Source organism: Saccoglossus kowalevskii, chromosome 4, assembly GCF_978046115.1.
Source record: "Saccoglossus kowalevskii chromosome 4, keSacKowa6.1, whole genome shotgun sequence".
In the NCBI taxonomy this organism is placed as follows: domain Eukaryota; kingdom Metazoa; phylum Hemichordata; class Enteropneusta; family Harrimaniidae; genus Saccoglossus; species Saccoglossus kowalevskii.
Window position 1 is genome coordinate 43,597,418 of NC_140644.1, and position 17,260 is coordinate 43,614,677.

General features: G+C 34.3%; 1 protein-coding gene across 2 annotated transcripts in view; it reads left to right on the plus strand.

Annotated features, from left to right (window-relative positions):
* Positions 1-7,023, plus strand: part of LOC144352636 (rho GTPase-activating protein 26-like) — a 140,910-nt gene extending 133,887 nt beyond the window's left edge. For both annotated transcript variants that reach the window (XM_085498157.1, XM_085498158.1), the window contains one exon: positions 1,470-7,023. In XM_085498157.1, the coding sequence (XP_085354283.1) occupies positions 1,470-1,561 (92 nt within the window). In that variant the 3' untranslated portion in view covers positions 1,562-7,023. The remainder of the gene's footprint in view (positions 1-1,469) is intronic.
* Positions 7,024-17,260: the final 10,237 nt, after the last annotated feature.

The window sequence follows — 17,260 nt, forward strand, 5'->3', positions numbered from 1 at the left end:
TACTCATTTTCAATCATATTTGGCACATCATACATATTGGAATACATGTCCATGTCAGTTTGTTTCATAAACAGATCAAAGATGGCCATCTGGCATTCATCTTGTTTTAGTCCCTGTTCGAACGAAGTCCGAAAACGAGGACTATTAATTTGGGTTCATTCTGTACGTACGTACATACGTCCGGAGCTATATCTCGGACACCCATTGACGGATTTCATTCAAACTTTACATGAAGACAATACATAATGTCTTACATATGCACGTCAAGTTACTTTATGATCGGAGCAAAAATGGATGTAAAATTTGCTATTTCTGATATCTAAGCGTGTCCGCAGCTGTTTCTCAGAGATGACTGGGCCGATTTGGATCAAACTTGGAAGGATGATCATACATATTTGGTCATAGGTGCACGTCATACTTTTCCTGTGATTCAAACAAATATGGCCGACTGGCGGACATTTTGTTTTTCATGGTACCCATGGTACTTTCTCTTGAATGGCATGAAGGTTTCTGTCTAAATTTTGTACAAAGATAGTATACCAAGGTATACATTTGTACCAACATTATTTTTGTGATTTGATTCAATATAACTGATGGACGCCAAAATTTCCTGTAAAAGCGTTAAATCATGAGATGACTAGGCCAATTTAGATCAAAGTTGATATGTTGATCATACATATTGGGTTATAGGTGTACGTCATATTTTTTTTGTGATTCGAACAAATATGGCTGACTGGCGGCCATTTTGTTTTTCATGGTACCCAAGCCTACTTTCTTTTGAATGCAATGACTGTTTCTCTTTAAATTTTGTTCAAAGATAGTATACCAGGGGATACATCAACATGAACATTATTTTTGTAATTTGATTCAATATGACTGCCCAATGTCCAATTCTCTTGTAAAAGCACTAAATCATAATTTTTTACAAATGCATCTCCTATTAATGGTTTCAATCTAATCTCAATGACTTCATCAGCATCAAATTGATATGTCAGATCACATAATGTTTGATGGGGACTGTATCATTAACAATGACTTGTTTTGAAAATGTGGTATCTTGGACAGGATTTGTAGGTTTTCATTCAAATTTGATATAAACATTATGAGATACATGTCCATGATGATTCATTTCATGTTTCGTACAAGCCTGGACAAATGAAATTTAGTTTGGATACAAAAAATGCATGACTAGCATATCCTGTTTAATTTCTGACCATATATTACGATTTTGGAAGTGTCACTTAATGCATCTAATTTTTGTTACTAGACCAACCAATTATTCACTCTAAATTATTAATTATGCTTTTGATGCATATTACTTTATTTTTTACATGAATAACATTGCCTAATGATCAAGTCATTAACAATATCTTGTTTGTCTTATATTAAAGTACAAGAACAGGAGGTGATGTGACATTTTCTTTATATGATACTATATTCATGTATTTAACTGTGTTATTCATTTACAGTTCGTCCATCCAAGGAACCAGGATGGTTAGAAGGAACCTTAAATGGCAAGATTGGACTTGTACCGGAAAACTACGTAGAAAATATACCATAATCAATACTAGTATTACTGTGAATAGTCAAGTCAACTTCTGACCCAGCAGAGATATGTAATTGATGTACAGGAAGGATATGTAACTGAACATTAAGCTGCAAAACATATTTAGTATTATGAATGTATCTGTGGTGTGAATTACCACAATGTTTGCTGAGTAATCCAGTCTATTCAGTAATATGCAGATTTCTAGGGCAGAAATTCCTTATGCATGACCCCTGAAAGTCACATATCCTGGTACTTTCTAGACCACCATATTCACTGTGAATAAACGAGAATTTTTCAATTGCCTTTTTCAAATATATGCAAGCAGTTGTCATTGAAGAATTATTGACCTTACCTCCAGAAACCAGAATGTTTGACCTCTAGATGTCATGAATAATTGATGATAGTGGTAAAAGACAAATACAATTAAAACCTTCATTTGCTGCAGACTTGTACACTTATCATTAGTTCTGTCCGACTTTTTGTTGATGAATATTTTAATTTGATTTTTCACATTTTTCTATAATTTTTATTTTTAGTCAAACTTGTTTTTTTATGGTGCCATTTGCATGCAACACTACAATGCCATATTTGGTAGTGTGCTGAATAATGCTAATTATGTGCATATTTTTTATGGTGCCCCATTTGCATGCAACACTACAATTCCATATTTGGTAGTGTGCTGAATAATGATGTGCATAATTTTTATGGTGCCCCATTTGCATGCAATACTACAATGCCATATTTGGTAGTGTGCTGAATAATGGTGTGCATAATTTTTATGTAGCCCCATTTGCATGCAATACTACAATGCCATATTTGGTAGTGTGCTGAATAATGATGTGCATGATTTTTATGTTGCCCCATTTGCATGCAATACTACAATGCCATATTTGGTAGTGTGCTGAATAATGCTAATGATGTGCATACTTTTTATGGTGCTCTATTTGCATGCAACACTACAATGCCATATTTAGTAGTATGCTTAATAATGCTAATTATGTGCATAATTTAGTGCTAAAGTGATGATCCCTTATTTGGTATGACTCCCATATATGGTTTGTTATAACTTATTCCATATAAAGCTATTGAGACCATATATGGTAGTGTATACCTTATTTGGTAGGGAAGTAGTGATTGGGAATGACAATACCTTGTATTTAGCAGCTGACTGGTTTTAGTTTGTTATTTCTTAAAATTTAACTCTATTTTAAATTTGACTTTTTAAACTGCCTGTATAGCAATGTGTAAATTTTGTTGTATTGCCACTGATTACTAATTAAGTATTTACACTTTGTGAATTTTTTCTGTTTCTGTCATCTTTGTTTCGTCTTGTTTGGGATCGTTTAAAAAAGACTAAAGAGACAAAATCTTGTTATCAATCTCTTGAAGGGAGGTTTGGGGAAAATATTGCAAAACTGAAAATTGGGGGTCATTCTGATTTCCATGATTTCTTCATTCAGGTCATAATAATTGAATATCCTGATTTTTTCAATCCATGTTTGATAATTTAGTTGACATATTTTCATTTCAGGCCACATTCTGTATTGTCCAGTTCATTTTCTAAGGTCACAATCGAATATTTGTAGATAATTCCACAATTCTATATAATACCTTCCGTGATACAACGCCTACTTTTATGAGATTTCTATTACAGAGAAGTTATTAAATATTAAGCACCAGGTATTATTCCTTTTATATCATTTTTTTAATTGATTTTGTTTTCCCTAGTATATATATATATATCTACATTTTCTGGCAACTTTGTTGATTTTTATCTTATGTAATTATTTTCAACCCGTAATGCCATTCTGCACAAAATACACCCAATTTTTTTTTATTTTTACAAGTCCTGATTCAGGCTTTCAACTTATCAATTATCTACTGATTTTGGTTACCTAGCAACAAAATGAAGTGGTTGATTACCAAATGTACCTATACCCTGTGAATAAAGAGATATTGCATTGCAGGCTATCATGCTTGTGGACACCTGTCATGGGTATAAGATGCAAATGACAATGTGTGAAATCACTTGGGGAGGGGATTATCTATTATGCTCACAAATCATTAAAACATTCTGAATAGAGATGGTAATGTTAATAATGTTGACAGTAAAATGTTTTTGTTGTTGTTACCATGGCAATGCTATTTAAATAATGTTGATTTTTACCTTGCCCGTACCATCAAAGATGGAAGGGAAAGGTATATTAAGGGGGAAAATTTTGTCCGGCGTTGTCGTTGTTGTTGTTGTCGTTGTCGTTAATAATTGTTATTGTGTGCATAATAACTTTACTAATTCTATTCCAAACTTTATCAAACTTGGTCACCTTATTCATCAGTATAAAGTCTTCCCTGAGTTTGAACAACAGATGTCCTGTATGAAAATATCATGCAAAAATTGAGAAAATTTGATAAAATATTTTGACTGTTTCTACTTGACTGATCACTGGTGATACACATCAAAGGTCACTGATCTCAGCGGAAATATGCATTGTTGTATGTGTTCAATGAAGCAAATGATTTATCTTGTAATAATATCCTTGGTAATGTATCTCAGAATCCCATACTGGGTTTCAAAACCAACTCATGGAGAGATTGCACAGTCTGATACACATTTGCAAACCTACCAATACAATCTTTACAGAAAACAAGATGTCAGAAAATTAATATAAGCACTCCTATGAACTGAGTGCCAAACTTTGATCAAGATCTGAAGGTAATAGAAAATCTGTTTAGTTCAAAGTTATCAAATCAAAAACAATACATAAAAAATACATTAAAAGCAAAACATTTTATCCACATTTTAAAAAGAAAATTATTCTAAAATATATGTATTCTGTATTTGACAAACAGTTCATTCGACAAATGAAAACTCACAAGAATATATTTCAGCTATTAGAACAGAATGATAGAGTTTTCATAATACTAGTTTAAAAACGCACTTCAAAGATTGCTGTGTTTGAAGATGTAGATTCTCAGGAGGCAACAGTATCGTTGACTTCTCCCTCCACTGGACACCAACTAACTATTTAAGTTGATTTGCATACAAAGCAGAACTTGCAACATGATAGCTATTCATAAAGGGTGTTTTTTTTACTTTTCATATAATACAGTAGTCACACAATGAGGCAGTTCATATTTGTCTCAGTGAATCATTAATTTTTGACAGACACCTGTACAAAATACTTGGACTAAAGCCAGCTAAAATTTTCTGTTATCTTGCATGTTTTATGAATCTATTCACATCTAAATGCAGCACTTTTTTTTTGCAATGAGACATTTGTTTTTATACTAAAATATCTGAATTACTTGAATAACGCTGGAAATTATGTCCCTTAAAATAATTAAACAAATAAGGCACCAATGTTTTTGTAAGATATTTACATCTTTTAAGGACATTAGGTAGACTGATTCCCCACTGTTGGTTCAACCCCAAAACTTGTTTGTATTCAAAATTAATTATGACAATGCATATTTATATTGAAACAAACTATGATAAAGGGAATTATATTATATAACAAAGGGCAAGGTCACCAGAGTTCAACTATGTTTAAAAAATAGTTTTAATTTTGTCTGGATTTTATTGCTATGTATAGTCCAGACACGTTTGAAGGGCATTATCATTTTAAGTTGCCAACAAACTGATACTGTATGTCTATGCAAGTAATTTCCTGCTCACCTCGTACACTTCAGTATTATCTTTCCACCTACATTAGTTCCAAATAACACTATTGAGATTTACACATGTCCAATTGGTACTTTGTATTGGTACCCATTTAATTACCATATTTTGTGACTGCATATAAACACATGTAAATAATCTATAATAATTTAACATTGGCTGGTCCGCCGCCGGGCATAGCTTGCTGCCATGTAGCTATTAATTTTGGCGGCATGCAGATTCTTATTTTTAGCATCAACATATTTAATTTTTAACCCAATCATACATAAGTGTGGTTTTAGCTCTGTGTGTTGCTAATGTCTCGGGTAGTTTAAGCTTTGTGTGGCCAATGACCACTGATATCTAGGGTAGTTTAAGCTTTGTGTGGCCAATGACCACTGATATCTAGGGTACTTTAAGCTTTGTGTGGCCAATGACCACTGATATCTAGGGTACTTTAAGCTTTGTGTGGCCAATGACCACTGATATCTAGAGTACTTTAAGCTTTGTGTGGCCAATGACCACTGATATCTAGGGTACTTTAAGCTTTGTGTGGCCAATGACCACTGATATCTAGGGTACTTTAAGCTTTGTGTGGCCAATGACCACTGATATCTAGGGTAGTTTAAGCTTTGTGTGGCCAATGACCACTGATATCTAGGGTAGTTTAAACTTTGTGTGGCCAATGACCACTGATATCTAGGGTACTTTAAGCTTTGTGTGGCCAATGACCACTGATATCTAGGGTAGTTTTAGCTTTGTGTGGCCCATGGTCTGTGACCTTATTTTTAGAATAAAGGTAAGTCTTAAATGTAAATGCAGTGTAATAACACTTTTAATGTATACAAATCAAACAGGTTCTGCATCAGAGTGTTTTTAAGAAATACTGATCAGTGTCTACTGTATGCAATATAATATAGATTACAATATTTGCTGGCTGTGTATTTCATCTTTATTTTTTACTATAAAGTGATGTAGATTTCAAATTCAATTCTCATCCAGCTCTTTCAGAGTTTATTTGTAACACATGTACTCTGAGCACAAGCTATGAAAGAGATAAATGAGAGAAATGTACATTGAGTTTCATTTGATGGATTCGTGTTCACACTTTTTTCTCTTGAATTTTAAAATTAGATAAATGCTCAATTCATTGAGTTTGAGAAATCCTATTGTATGAATATTTTGCAAAGAATGTTTTTTTTTTGTGAAAACTTTCTGCCATCTTATGTAAATAAGATCTGGGTCAACATGACCTCCCAGTCATTGACAATAATATTTAATTTTTCTTTAGTTTTCAAAATGATTGATTGTAGAGTGTTAGTTACTGTTAACAGTGAATGCAATAAACTATCAGTTTTTGTCTGAAAAATATACCAAACTTCCTGTTATTTGAAAGTTCAGTGATGTAAAAATGAACTTGTATAGAATCACTCAAAATATGCATTTGTAATTTTAGAGCAAATCACTGTCATAGCGACTTTTCAGTGGATCCTTTGGAATTGAATTTCTTTTCATCTTAGTGATTGTATCACAAAATAAGAAAATTCAAATATTGTTTTAAACTTGTTCAAACCATCAACTTTAATACTCTCAGTGATGTCATGTTGTGTAGTATTTTATTGATTACTGTATTTCATTATTATTGGTTATCGTTTTTGCCAATTACTGTATACAGTGACAATTTCTTGCCCAGGATGTAATATTTATATCATGTTACCATGGCAACAGTCGAAGTTGCATACTAAAGTTGTGTATTTACCATATAGTGGTCCAGAAATTAAATCACAAAGCCATCTAATAAAACCACTTCTCAATACTGTATGTTCAATTTTTGACTCCCATGTGCAAAGCAATGCATCTGTTTATATGCATGTATGTCTGCTCAATTATCTCAAGAACTACTCAATCAATTTCAATGAAATTTGCTACTTGGGACAATGCACAGGCCTGATTTGTTTTAGGTTGAAATCTGTGTGTATTAATTACCTATTTTGCATAATAATCATCTATTTGTTTAGCTTTTCCAACAATATCATAAGACAACTCATCAGATTTCAATGAAACTTAGTACATAGCTGCCCTGGGGTAAGCTGTATACATGTTTAGGGTTAAATTTTGTGCATACTAATTCCTTAATATGCATAAATTAACCACTGGCAATTTATAGGTGTTCCCAATATGTACAGAGTACAGCTAATTACATTACAATGAAACATTTTGCTTTTGAATAATCAACAGATTTCCTAACTTCATGGTTTAAAACATGCATAATAATTACTTACTTTGTATAAATTAGTAATGTGATCTTGTATGTATAACTAAAATGTCCATTATTGGGCATAGACATGTAACCAGTGCTATAATGAAGGATGCCCAAGAGATATGACTTGTCTATATGTAGTCATGTGACATCATTAATATGCATAACTATAATATATTGGGCATTGTTGCAGTCAAGGATATGCATTTACTGTACAGACACATACATAAACAGTGCCCTCTTTTGATTGTGATGGTTTAGTGTCGTTACCTTGTTTTTATTTTTTTAAGATTATGGCCTCATCGTTGAACTCTTGGCTACACACTTTCGATAATGTTGACCATATACAAACTGTAGGTATAAGAGGATATTCAGATTTGAATAAATACTGTGATTGTAACTTATTTAAAATGTGTATATTTACACACAGTTTGAGCAGCAATGCCCACCTTCACACACTTCTGTTGAACATAATGTAATAGTTCATTTGCAACATGTGCTTATACAGTTTTGCATACCGTAATTCATACATAATTCATTGCTTGCATGCATTCTAAAATAAATGAAAGAGTATATAGTAATACCGGTAATGTGTTTCGTTGGATGAAAACATCCTATTGTTAAAGGCTGAAAGATTTATATTGCTGACACCAGTTTCCACTAAATTGAACTTTTCATTCCAGTAACCTCTCCTCACGCAGTTCTGAACAATAACAAAGACGCATTTCAGCTTACCCTACAGCACATGTGAATGATTTAAATGTAGAATCTGCACAAGGTGTCAATAATCACAAAAATCCCCTTTTGTGTTCAGATTACAACAAAAAACTACCGACATGGATACATATACATAGACTTTTGAACCACATATTTTACACAAAGCAGTGGTGAGGTAAGGCGAGTTTATGGTAAAAACTCCAGTAAGAGCTTCAGTACAACATTTTGTCTGTCAACATTAAAATAAACATACTCAAATAAATAATATATTTGAAATGAATGATGTTTGCGGCATTCACAACTGTTACTGTATGCAGTTGCTATGGTGATGCTCTCATACCCCCCCCCCCCCCACTGGCACATTTTAACATTATTTTTATGAATTAAATATTGTAGAGAGATTTAAAGTTTTAGTGTATCTGGTACTGTAAATGCAGTAATTAATCACTGGTTATTATAGATAACTCAATCCTTGTCAATATGTATAATACCGATAGAACTCATTGTTTTCCTGCCAAGTTTGTGAACTTAAAACCCAGTGAAATTGCTCAAAACATCAAAAATGCCAGTGAAATGCCACCTCTCCAATGCTGTGAAGTTGTAAAATATTTTTTTGATAAATTCAGGTGTTTGATTGGAACTTTGACAGCTGTGACAGCTGTGCCCCTAGTGATAATTAACCCTAGCCATGAGATGAATTCATTGCCATTGTATGCCAGATAAATATGTTTAGTTTTAACATTCAAAGACAATCATTTATAAAATATATACAGTGTGTAATGCAGCTGAACAATTGTAGTGACATATTGTAAGACACTATCTTCAGTTGTAATTATAGCAATGTATACGCTCACTGGGCTATTGAGCATCGGTAACTATGCAAAAACCTTCTGAAAACAGATATAATGCTTTCAAGTAGCTTTGCAGTTACTGAATATCAACAACCTGTGAGGATTAGCATTTGCAGAAACAATAAAATAAATAAATGGTACGACACGCCATGGTGCCCCAGACTATATAGGCCAGCCCAGCATTTGAATGTTCCTACATGCTGTTGAATTGATAGTGTACGACACGCCATGGTGCCCCAAACTATATAGGCCAGCCCAGCATTTGAATGTTCCTACATGCTGTTGAATTGATAGTGTACGACACGCCATGGTGCCCCAGACTATATAGGCCAGCCCAGCATTTGAATGTTCCTACATGCTGTTGAATTGATAGTGTACGACACGCCATGGTGCCCCAGACTATATAAGCCAGCCCAGCATTTGAATGTTCCTACATGCTGTTGAATTGATAGTGTACGACACGCCATGGTGCCCCAGACTATATAGGCCAGCCCAGCATTTGAATGTTCCTACATGCTGTTGAATTGATAGTGTACGACACGCCATGGTGCCCCAGATTATATAGGCCAGCCCAGCATTTGAATGTTCCTACATGCTGTTGAATTGATAGTGTACGACACGCCATGGTGCCCCAGACTATATAGGCCAGCCCAGCATTTGAATGTTCCTACATGCTGTTGAATTGATAGTGTACGACACGCCATGGTGCCCCAGACTATATAGGCCAGCCCAGCATTTGAATGTTCCTACATGCTGTTGAATTGATAGTGTACGATACATAAACAAGTGTGCCCCAGACTATATAGGCCAGCCCAGCATTTGAATGTTCCTACATGCTGTTGAATTGATAGTGTACGATACATAAACAAGTGTGCCCCAGACTATATAGGCCAGCCCAGCATTTGAATGTTCCTACATGCTGTTGAATTGATAGTGTACGATACATAAACAAGTGTGCCCCAGACTATATAGGCCAGCCCAGCATTTGAATGTTCCTACATGCTGTTGAATTGATAGTGTACGATACATAAACAAGTGTGCCCCAGACTATATAGGCCAGCCCAGCATTTGAATGTTCCTACATGCTGTTGAATTGATAGTGTACGATACATAAACAAGTGTGCCCCAGACTATATAGGCCAGCCCAGCATTTGAATGTTCCTACATGCTGTTGAATTGATAGTGTACGATACATAAACAAGTGTGCCCCAGACTATATAGGCCAGCCCAGCATTTGAATGTTCCTACATGCTGTTGAATTGATAGTGTACGATACATAAACAAGTGTGCCCCAGACTATATAGGCCAGCCCAGCATTTGAATGTTCCTACATGCTGTTGAATTGATAGTGTACACATACTGACTCATGAAACAAATAATAGTTGATCATTTTGACACAACCTATTATTTATTAGGTCAGTGTGAGTAGACAGATATGTTGTACTGTGTCAAATACTTGCAGGCATCTATTAATATTCACAGCTTATAAACGGCAAATGAGGGTATTTGGTAGTAGATATAAAACCTCTCTGGGAGAAATTAGGATGTTTGGGAGATGCGAGGTTATTATCTGCCTCAAATACGCTAATTGTCTTGTATCCAAATTAATACCCAAACGTATCATTTATAAACTGCATGATTATAACATATTCACAAAAGAAGTCCGCTACAAAATAACGATACTATGTGTAAATTTTCACCTTTCCCAACATCTGTTTTTGGATTATACTACTATTGTAAGGGGTGACGAATGGTGTGATAATTCTGAAAACGTGATAAGTTGTAAACTCGATTTTACTATATTGTGTTAAAGGGCGGCAGTCGTCGCGCTGCGCATGTGCGACATTTGTGTTAATAAACATCGATTTACCCACAATTCAATGAGCTTTTCTAATGGAAATAACAAGTATGAGGTTTGACCTGATCGCGACTTGCACTAATTACTGCCGGTGACTATTTCCGTACATAAACAAAATGTAAACAATAACATTTTTCAGCTGTGAATATTTACAATTACTTTGATTTACGAAACAGACAACAGGCCCAGCGAGTGGCAGGCACGTGCGCGTCTATGACGTTATGTGTTCTACTAGAATAATTGTGCATGCAAACAAACCCACATATAAACAACATGAAACAGAGATTTGTTCTCACGACCACAGCCTCATCACTGCAGGCAGATGCGTTAATTACTACGCCACTCTCATTGTGTCAAGACATGTAGTTTGAAATAACTTGTAGCACACACTACCCCAACATTAGCCAATCATAACATGAAAACATAAATTCGATTATCAAATGTTTTCACTGCCGACCAAGATTTAGTGGATATGTCAGATGATATATGTAATATATGATTAATATATGATATATGATTAATCATTTCTCTTCCCTCTATAACGTAAAGTCTGGAACTTCTGACAAAGCTACTGAGTTAGAAGTACAGACAGCACTAGAGGAGAGCATCACTAAACTAAGTGGTAACCCTGATCTTGATAAAAAGATTACCATTAAAGAAATTAATGGTGCTATTCACAAACTAAAAACTGGAAAATCATCTGGTCCTGATGCTATAACCAACGAGATGTTCAAATACTCCACGCCATCACTTATACTTTGTATTAACAAACTTTTCAATCAAATCTTATCAAGTGGAAGATTTCCAACTGAGTGGAACACTAGTTATCTAGTACCACTGCATAAAGCTGGGGATATTACAGATGTTAACAACTATAGAGGAATTGCCTTATCAAATTCCATTTCAAAACTTTTTAATATTATTCTTAACAATAGACTACAATTATATTTGGACAACCAAAACTATATTCAAAATGAGCAATTCGGTTTTCGAAAGAACCATCGTACAACTGACAGTATTTTCATATTAAAATCACTCATTAATAAATATACCAATAAGGGGAATAAAGCATATCTATATGCTTGTTTTGTCGACCTGCGAAAGGCTTTTGACAGTGTTTGGCGGGAAGGCATGTTGTTTAAATTACTGAAAGTAGGAGTCGGGGGTAAATTTTTCCACTTGATAAGATCAATGTACTCTACCACAAAATATGCAATCAAAACAACACATGGTTGCACTGATAGATTTTTGTCATCAACTGGTGTAAAATAGGGGTGCAATCTTAGCCCACTCCTGTTTAACATTTTTATTGATGATCTTTCTAAAAATATTTATTCAAATCCTGTGAATCTGGAAGGTGTATCAATCAATTCATTACTCTTTGCTGATGATGTTGTGATACTCTCAGATACAAGTGCAGGAATGCAAAATAATCTTGATAAACTTGAACAGTACTGCAAAAAGTAGAAACTTCAAGTCAATATCAATAAGACAAAAATTATTGTATTTAATAAATTAGGTAGGCTAATTGAAATGGATTTCTACCTAAATGATAACAAAATCCAAGTAGTTACATCATATAACTATCTTGGTATCATTTTTCAAAGTAATGGTAATTTTAAACTTGCCATTGAAAATCTGGTGATGAAAGCACAACGTGCATTAGGTATTCTTAGGCAAACTATCACTTTACATAACCAAACTCTTTCTATTAGTAATGCTTTACAGCTTTTTAAAAATACAGTCTTAATGTATGGCTCAGACATTTGGGGGGCTTTTACCTTCAAGATTTACAAATCTAAACAGGATGATCAAATTGATACAAAAAGATTTGTTAATAATCTCTTTAATGACAGATCACAATTTGAGCAACTTCACATTAAGTTCTGTAAGAGTGTATTAGGAGTGCACAGGCGTTCAAGTAATATTGCTTCTAGAGCTGAACTTGGAAGTTATCCTGTTATTACTGAAATATGTGCACAATTATTTAAATACAAGAAAAGAATTGAAAACAACACCAGCAATTGCAGTCACTTAGTACATTGTGCTTACATCTCAGAAACCAAAATCAAAGGTAATACATGGGCAACATTTGTAAATAAATTACAGGAGATAAGTAAAACTGGTGATGCTGATGACAATACTCTGCCTAAGTCAAAATTAAAAGAAATTATGTTGAAAAAGTTTGGCTACCAACAGTCCAGACAACCCAAAACAATAAATTACGTACATACACTCAGTTCAAACCTACATATAAATTTGAACCATATTTGAATCAAGTAAAAAATGCACAACATAGAACCAGCTTCACCAAATTTAGGATATCTGCACATACCCTACCAATTGAAAAACTTAGATATCAAGGGATACCTCCAGAGGAAAGAAAGTGCCAACTTTGTAACAATGGGGCTATTGGCAATGAAATCCATGCACTTTTAGACTGTAACCATACTGGAATAACAAATGCTCGTACTGAATTTCTGAATGCAGTTAGCATTTATAATGAAAGTATCCTTAAACTATCAAAACAACAAATGTTTACAGAAATTTTAAGTTCGAGAGATGGGTTCATTACCAATAGTGCTAGCAAATTTATTGACAGCATTTTATTTTACTATAAGTAATTTTACTTAGACTTTAGTTATTTATGTATTTTCTTTTGTCTCGTGTGTGTACTTGTGTTTTATTATATTTAATGTCTTTTGACCACAGATAATGTAACAAAATATATTATTTAGTGTCAAATAAAATATACTATACTACTATACTATACTATGTATGTATGTTGATACCCTCAACAACCCTGTATCTGCGGTTAACAGCCCTATAAAGCCCCTAATAACAACCACAGGACATCTACTATTCTTGGCTTTTTTTTTGTTCACCATACTTGTCACCTACAAAGCTTCTAACAATGAACAAGAAGTTTGGATGGATCTCTGTCAGTTCAGGTAGTGTGTGTATTTCGTCTTTGCTGATGCTGTAGATTCCTGCGAGTCTGCTAACCAGCTGGCCCATAAACAACTAATACAACAACACATACAACAGCAGATGAACTTCCTCCTATCACAGGCCTGTCTATGAAGATGTACATATAAATTATCTTCGTTTTCTTTTGGGTACATCCAAAAACACTACAACAATGGGTTTATACGGCGAACTTGGACGTTACCCATTGGAGACTTTTATCGAAAAACAAATGATAAAATATTTTAATTGTATAAAGAACTCGTCAAATCCATTACTAAAACTAGCTTTCCAAGAAAATAAAGAAATTAACAGTAAATGGTACACCAATATAGATTCCCTTTTAAATAACATCAACCATTCTCACCTGATCGACAGCGATGAAACTCTAACTGCAAGGGAATTAGGACAAATCAACAAAAATATACAAACGTCATTCATATCAACTTGGAAAAGTGAATTACATAATGACAATCGATCAAAACAAAATGAAAAAAATAAATTAAGAACATACAGAGAATTAAAAAACAATTTTGCTTTCGAAACATACCTTGTTACCCTGAAAAACATTGATATGCGCGAAAATTTAACTAAATTCCGCCTCAGTGACCATAACTTCAAAATTGAGACTGGCAGACACAAAGGAATACCCCTTGCTAATAGATTATGCAACCTTTGTGATAAAAATGAAGTAGAAGATGAGTATCACCTCATGATGTCATGTAAAAGATATACCCCCGAAAGAAATGTCCTATTCGAAATAGCAAAAACTAAAATCCAAAACTTCAAAAATTTGCCGCTAAAGACTCAATTCATAGCCTTGCTAAACAACAGTGGCCTAACACTCCCCGTAGCAAGGTACCTAAAGAAGTGTTTTGAAATAAGACAGCAACCCCAGTGACAACTTTCTCTCACTATTTGAGTTTTGCATTTTGTTTTCTATCTATCGTAGTATCATAATTTTATACTTGCTATTATCTGTAATGTATTAGCTTAGATTGTTTTGTTGCTTTTTTTATCTATTTACTGTTTTGTAATCTTTTATTCCTTTTTAAACTTTTGTAACCATTGCCAATCCCTCCGGGGAATGTGTAAGTGTTAATGAAATTATTATTATTATTATTATTATGGCCAAGTATAAAGAACTGTGACCTCACTTCCAAACTTAAAGTGTGTGCAAGATACTAATTCATTTAACCTCAGGCTAGTAATATTACTATAGTATTACTAGTCTGAGATTTAACATACCTTAGGTTACAAGTCTCTCTCCAGCATAACAAACAAAGAAATTATAACACACTGATAGTGAAACACTGTGCAACAGCTATATCATCTATGTAACCTTCCATTGTGGCAGAAAGGCTGGTCAGTTAATACTTATCCTGTCAAAGTCAATGACGTCACTTAACGTCGTCGTGCCGCGTCCTGTTCGATATGGGACTCATAGCGACGTATACAACGCGTGTAAAATACATTGTTTATATCCTCGGGGGCGGAGCTACGTCACAGACGTTCCACGTTCGATCACCGAAAGTATATATTCGCGGAATAGAACTCTGCCTGGGAGATTGCACTGTACCATGCATTTCTATGGGCTCTGTGCGCGCTGCTGTGGAACGCCGGTGTAAATTCGAGAAAACAACACAAACTCAACTTTAAAGTAATCCCGAACAACCAAATTTATATATGTTACACACGTAGGGCTAATTTTGTTGCACTGTTCAGAGGAGTCTCAACAATCATCCCGAAGTACCGTTTTATGCAAGTTTTTGGGCCTTTGTTTTCACCGCCGCAGGTTGCCAGGCGGTGAAAATGCCCGGATGTCCGCCCCCGAGGATACATGAAATTCGAACACGCGCTGCGCGACGACCACCGCGCTTAAACAACAAGGTTTGTGACATGTGTAACAAAGGTCTAATTGAGAATGAAATGCACTTTCTGATGGAATTCAACAAAAAGAATGAGTTGCGTACCAAACTGTTCAATAAAGCTAAGGATATGATTCCAGCATTTGAAAATAAACCTGCAGAGAAAAAAATCATGGAACTGTCACATAATAAAAACGAACATGTACGCCTACAGGGATATGTACAAGCTGAATCTCTGATGTCACATACAACCACTCATTTGTTATATGATTCGATTTGCGATTGATAAATGGCTGCCGTTTTAGTGCTTACACTGCCATTCTGGAGATCAGTCAAGCATGAATGTACTTTCATTTATACTTTGTTACATGCATTGAACAGCAGGATCAAAATTGACATTACAGATCAGAATTAAGATAGCGGCCATTTTGTTGTCACATTTTATCCAGAGTTCTGACATGCCTACATTTAAACATCTTTGGATTAATAAGAATGTGCATTCGTTCAGTAATATCTGATAAGCCTACATTGATTGCGTTCATCTACATCTTTGGCGACATATTTGCAAATGCACATACATGTGTTTAGCGATTTGATTCAAGATGATCAACTAGATAAGTGTCAATTTATGTGGAAATTCGGCTGTATACGAATAAATATATAAATCAGCCAATGAGGGAGCACAATTGCTTTACAAGTATATTCAGATAAATGTTGGTTCACAAAGAAAGAATATAAATTACTGCAACTACAGAAATTAATTCACAAAGAAAATAGAGTACTATATATGGCAACTTTAAAATATGCACGGATACAAATGTTGAACCTGAAGAAACAGACAGATATCATTGTGCTGTGTTTCACTGGAAATATACCATTACTTCATAAATTCATCATTGTTCACCCGTTCTGTTTGTCATGTTGATCCAGGGTTGTGGTAATACCATCATGTTAAAGTTACTAGCTCTGTCATACCTGTAATATAGCAAACCATTGATCGGTTGACAAAAATTCTACTATATTTCTGCGTTCCTGGTTTCACTTCCAGTAGAGTGCAGTATGAAGTAAACAAATCAGATAAATATAATGCGGTCATGGCTTCTGGGCATACATAGATTGATTTCTATTCATTTGTCTCAATATTATGATGATTGAAGCAGGGTCATGTTTCTCAATGATTATAATATAAAGTTGTAATTAGGAATGCTGCCTTGCATAAATTGCTTGACAGATGAGTCATATTTAGTGATTATCTGTTTATGTTTTAACTATTGAAGGTCTTACCCGGTCTATATTTCATAAACCCTTGCCTCATAAACCGTCATATGACACACTGCTCTACATTATCTTAAAAGTTGAGGCATGCATATATCATGTCTTATACAATAAATTAATTATGTGTTTCCACAAACAATATTGAATTTAGTGATTATATTCCAATGATAAACTTACAGGAATTTGTGATCTAGAAAACCACAGACCTCTCTTCACTTATAATTGACTATATAGTCTAGATGTGGGAGTCGATTATT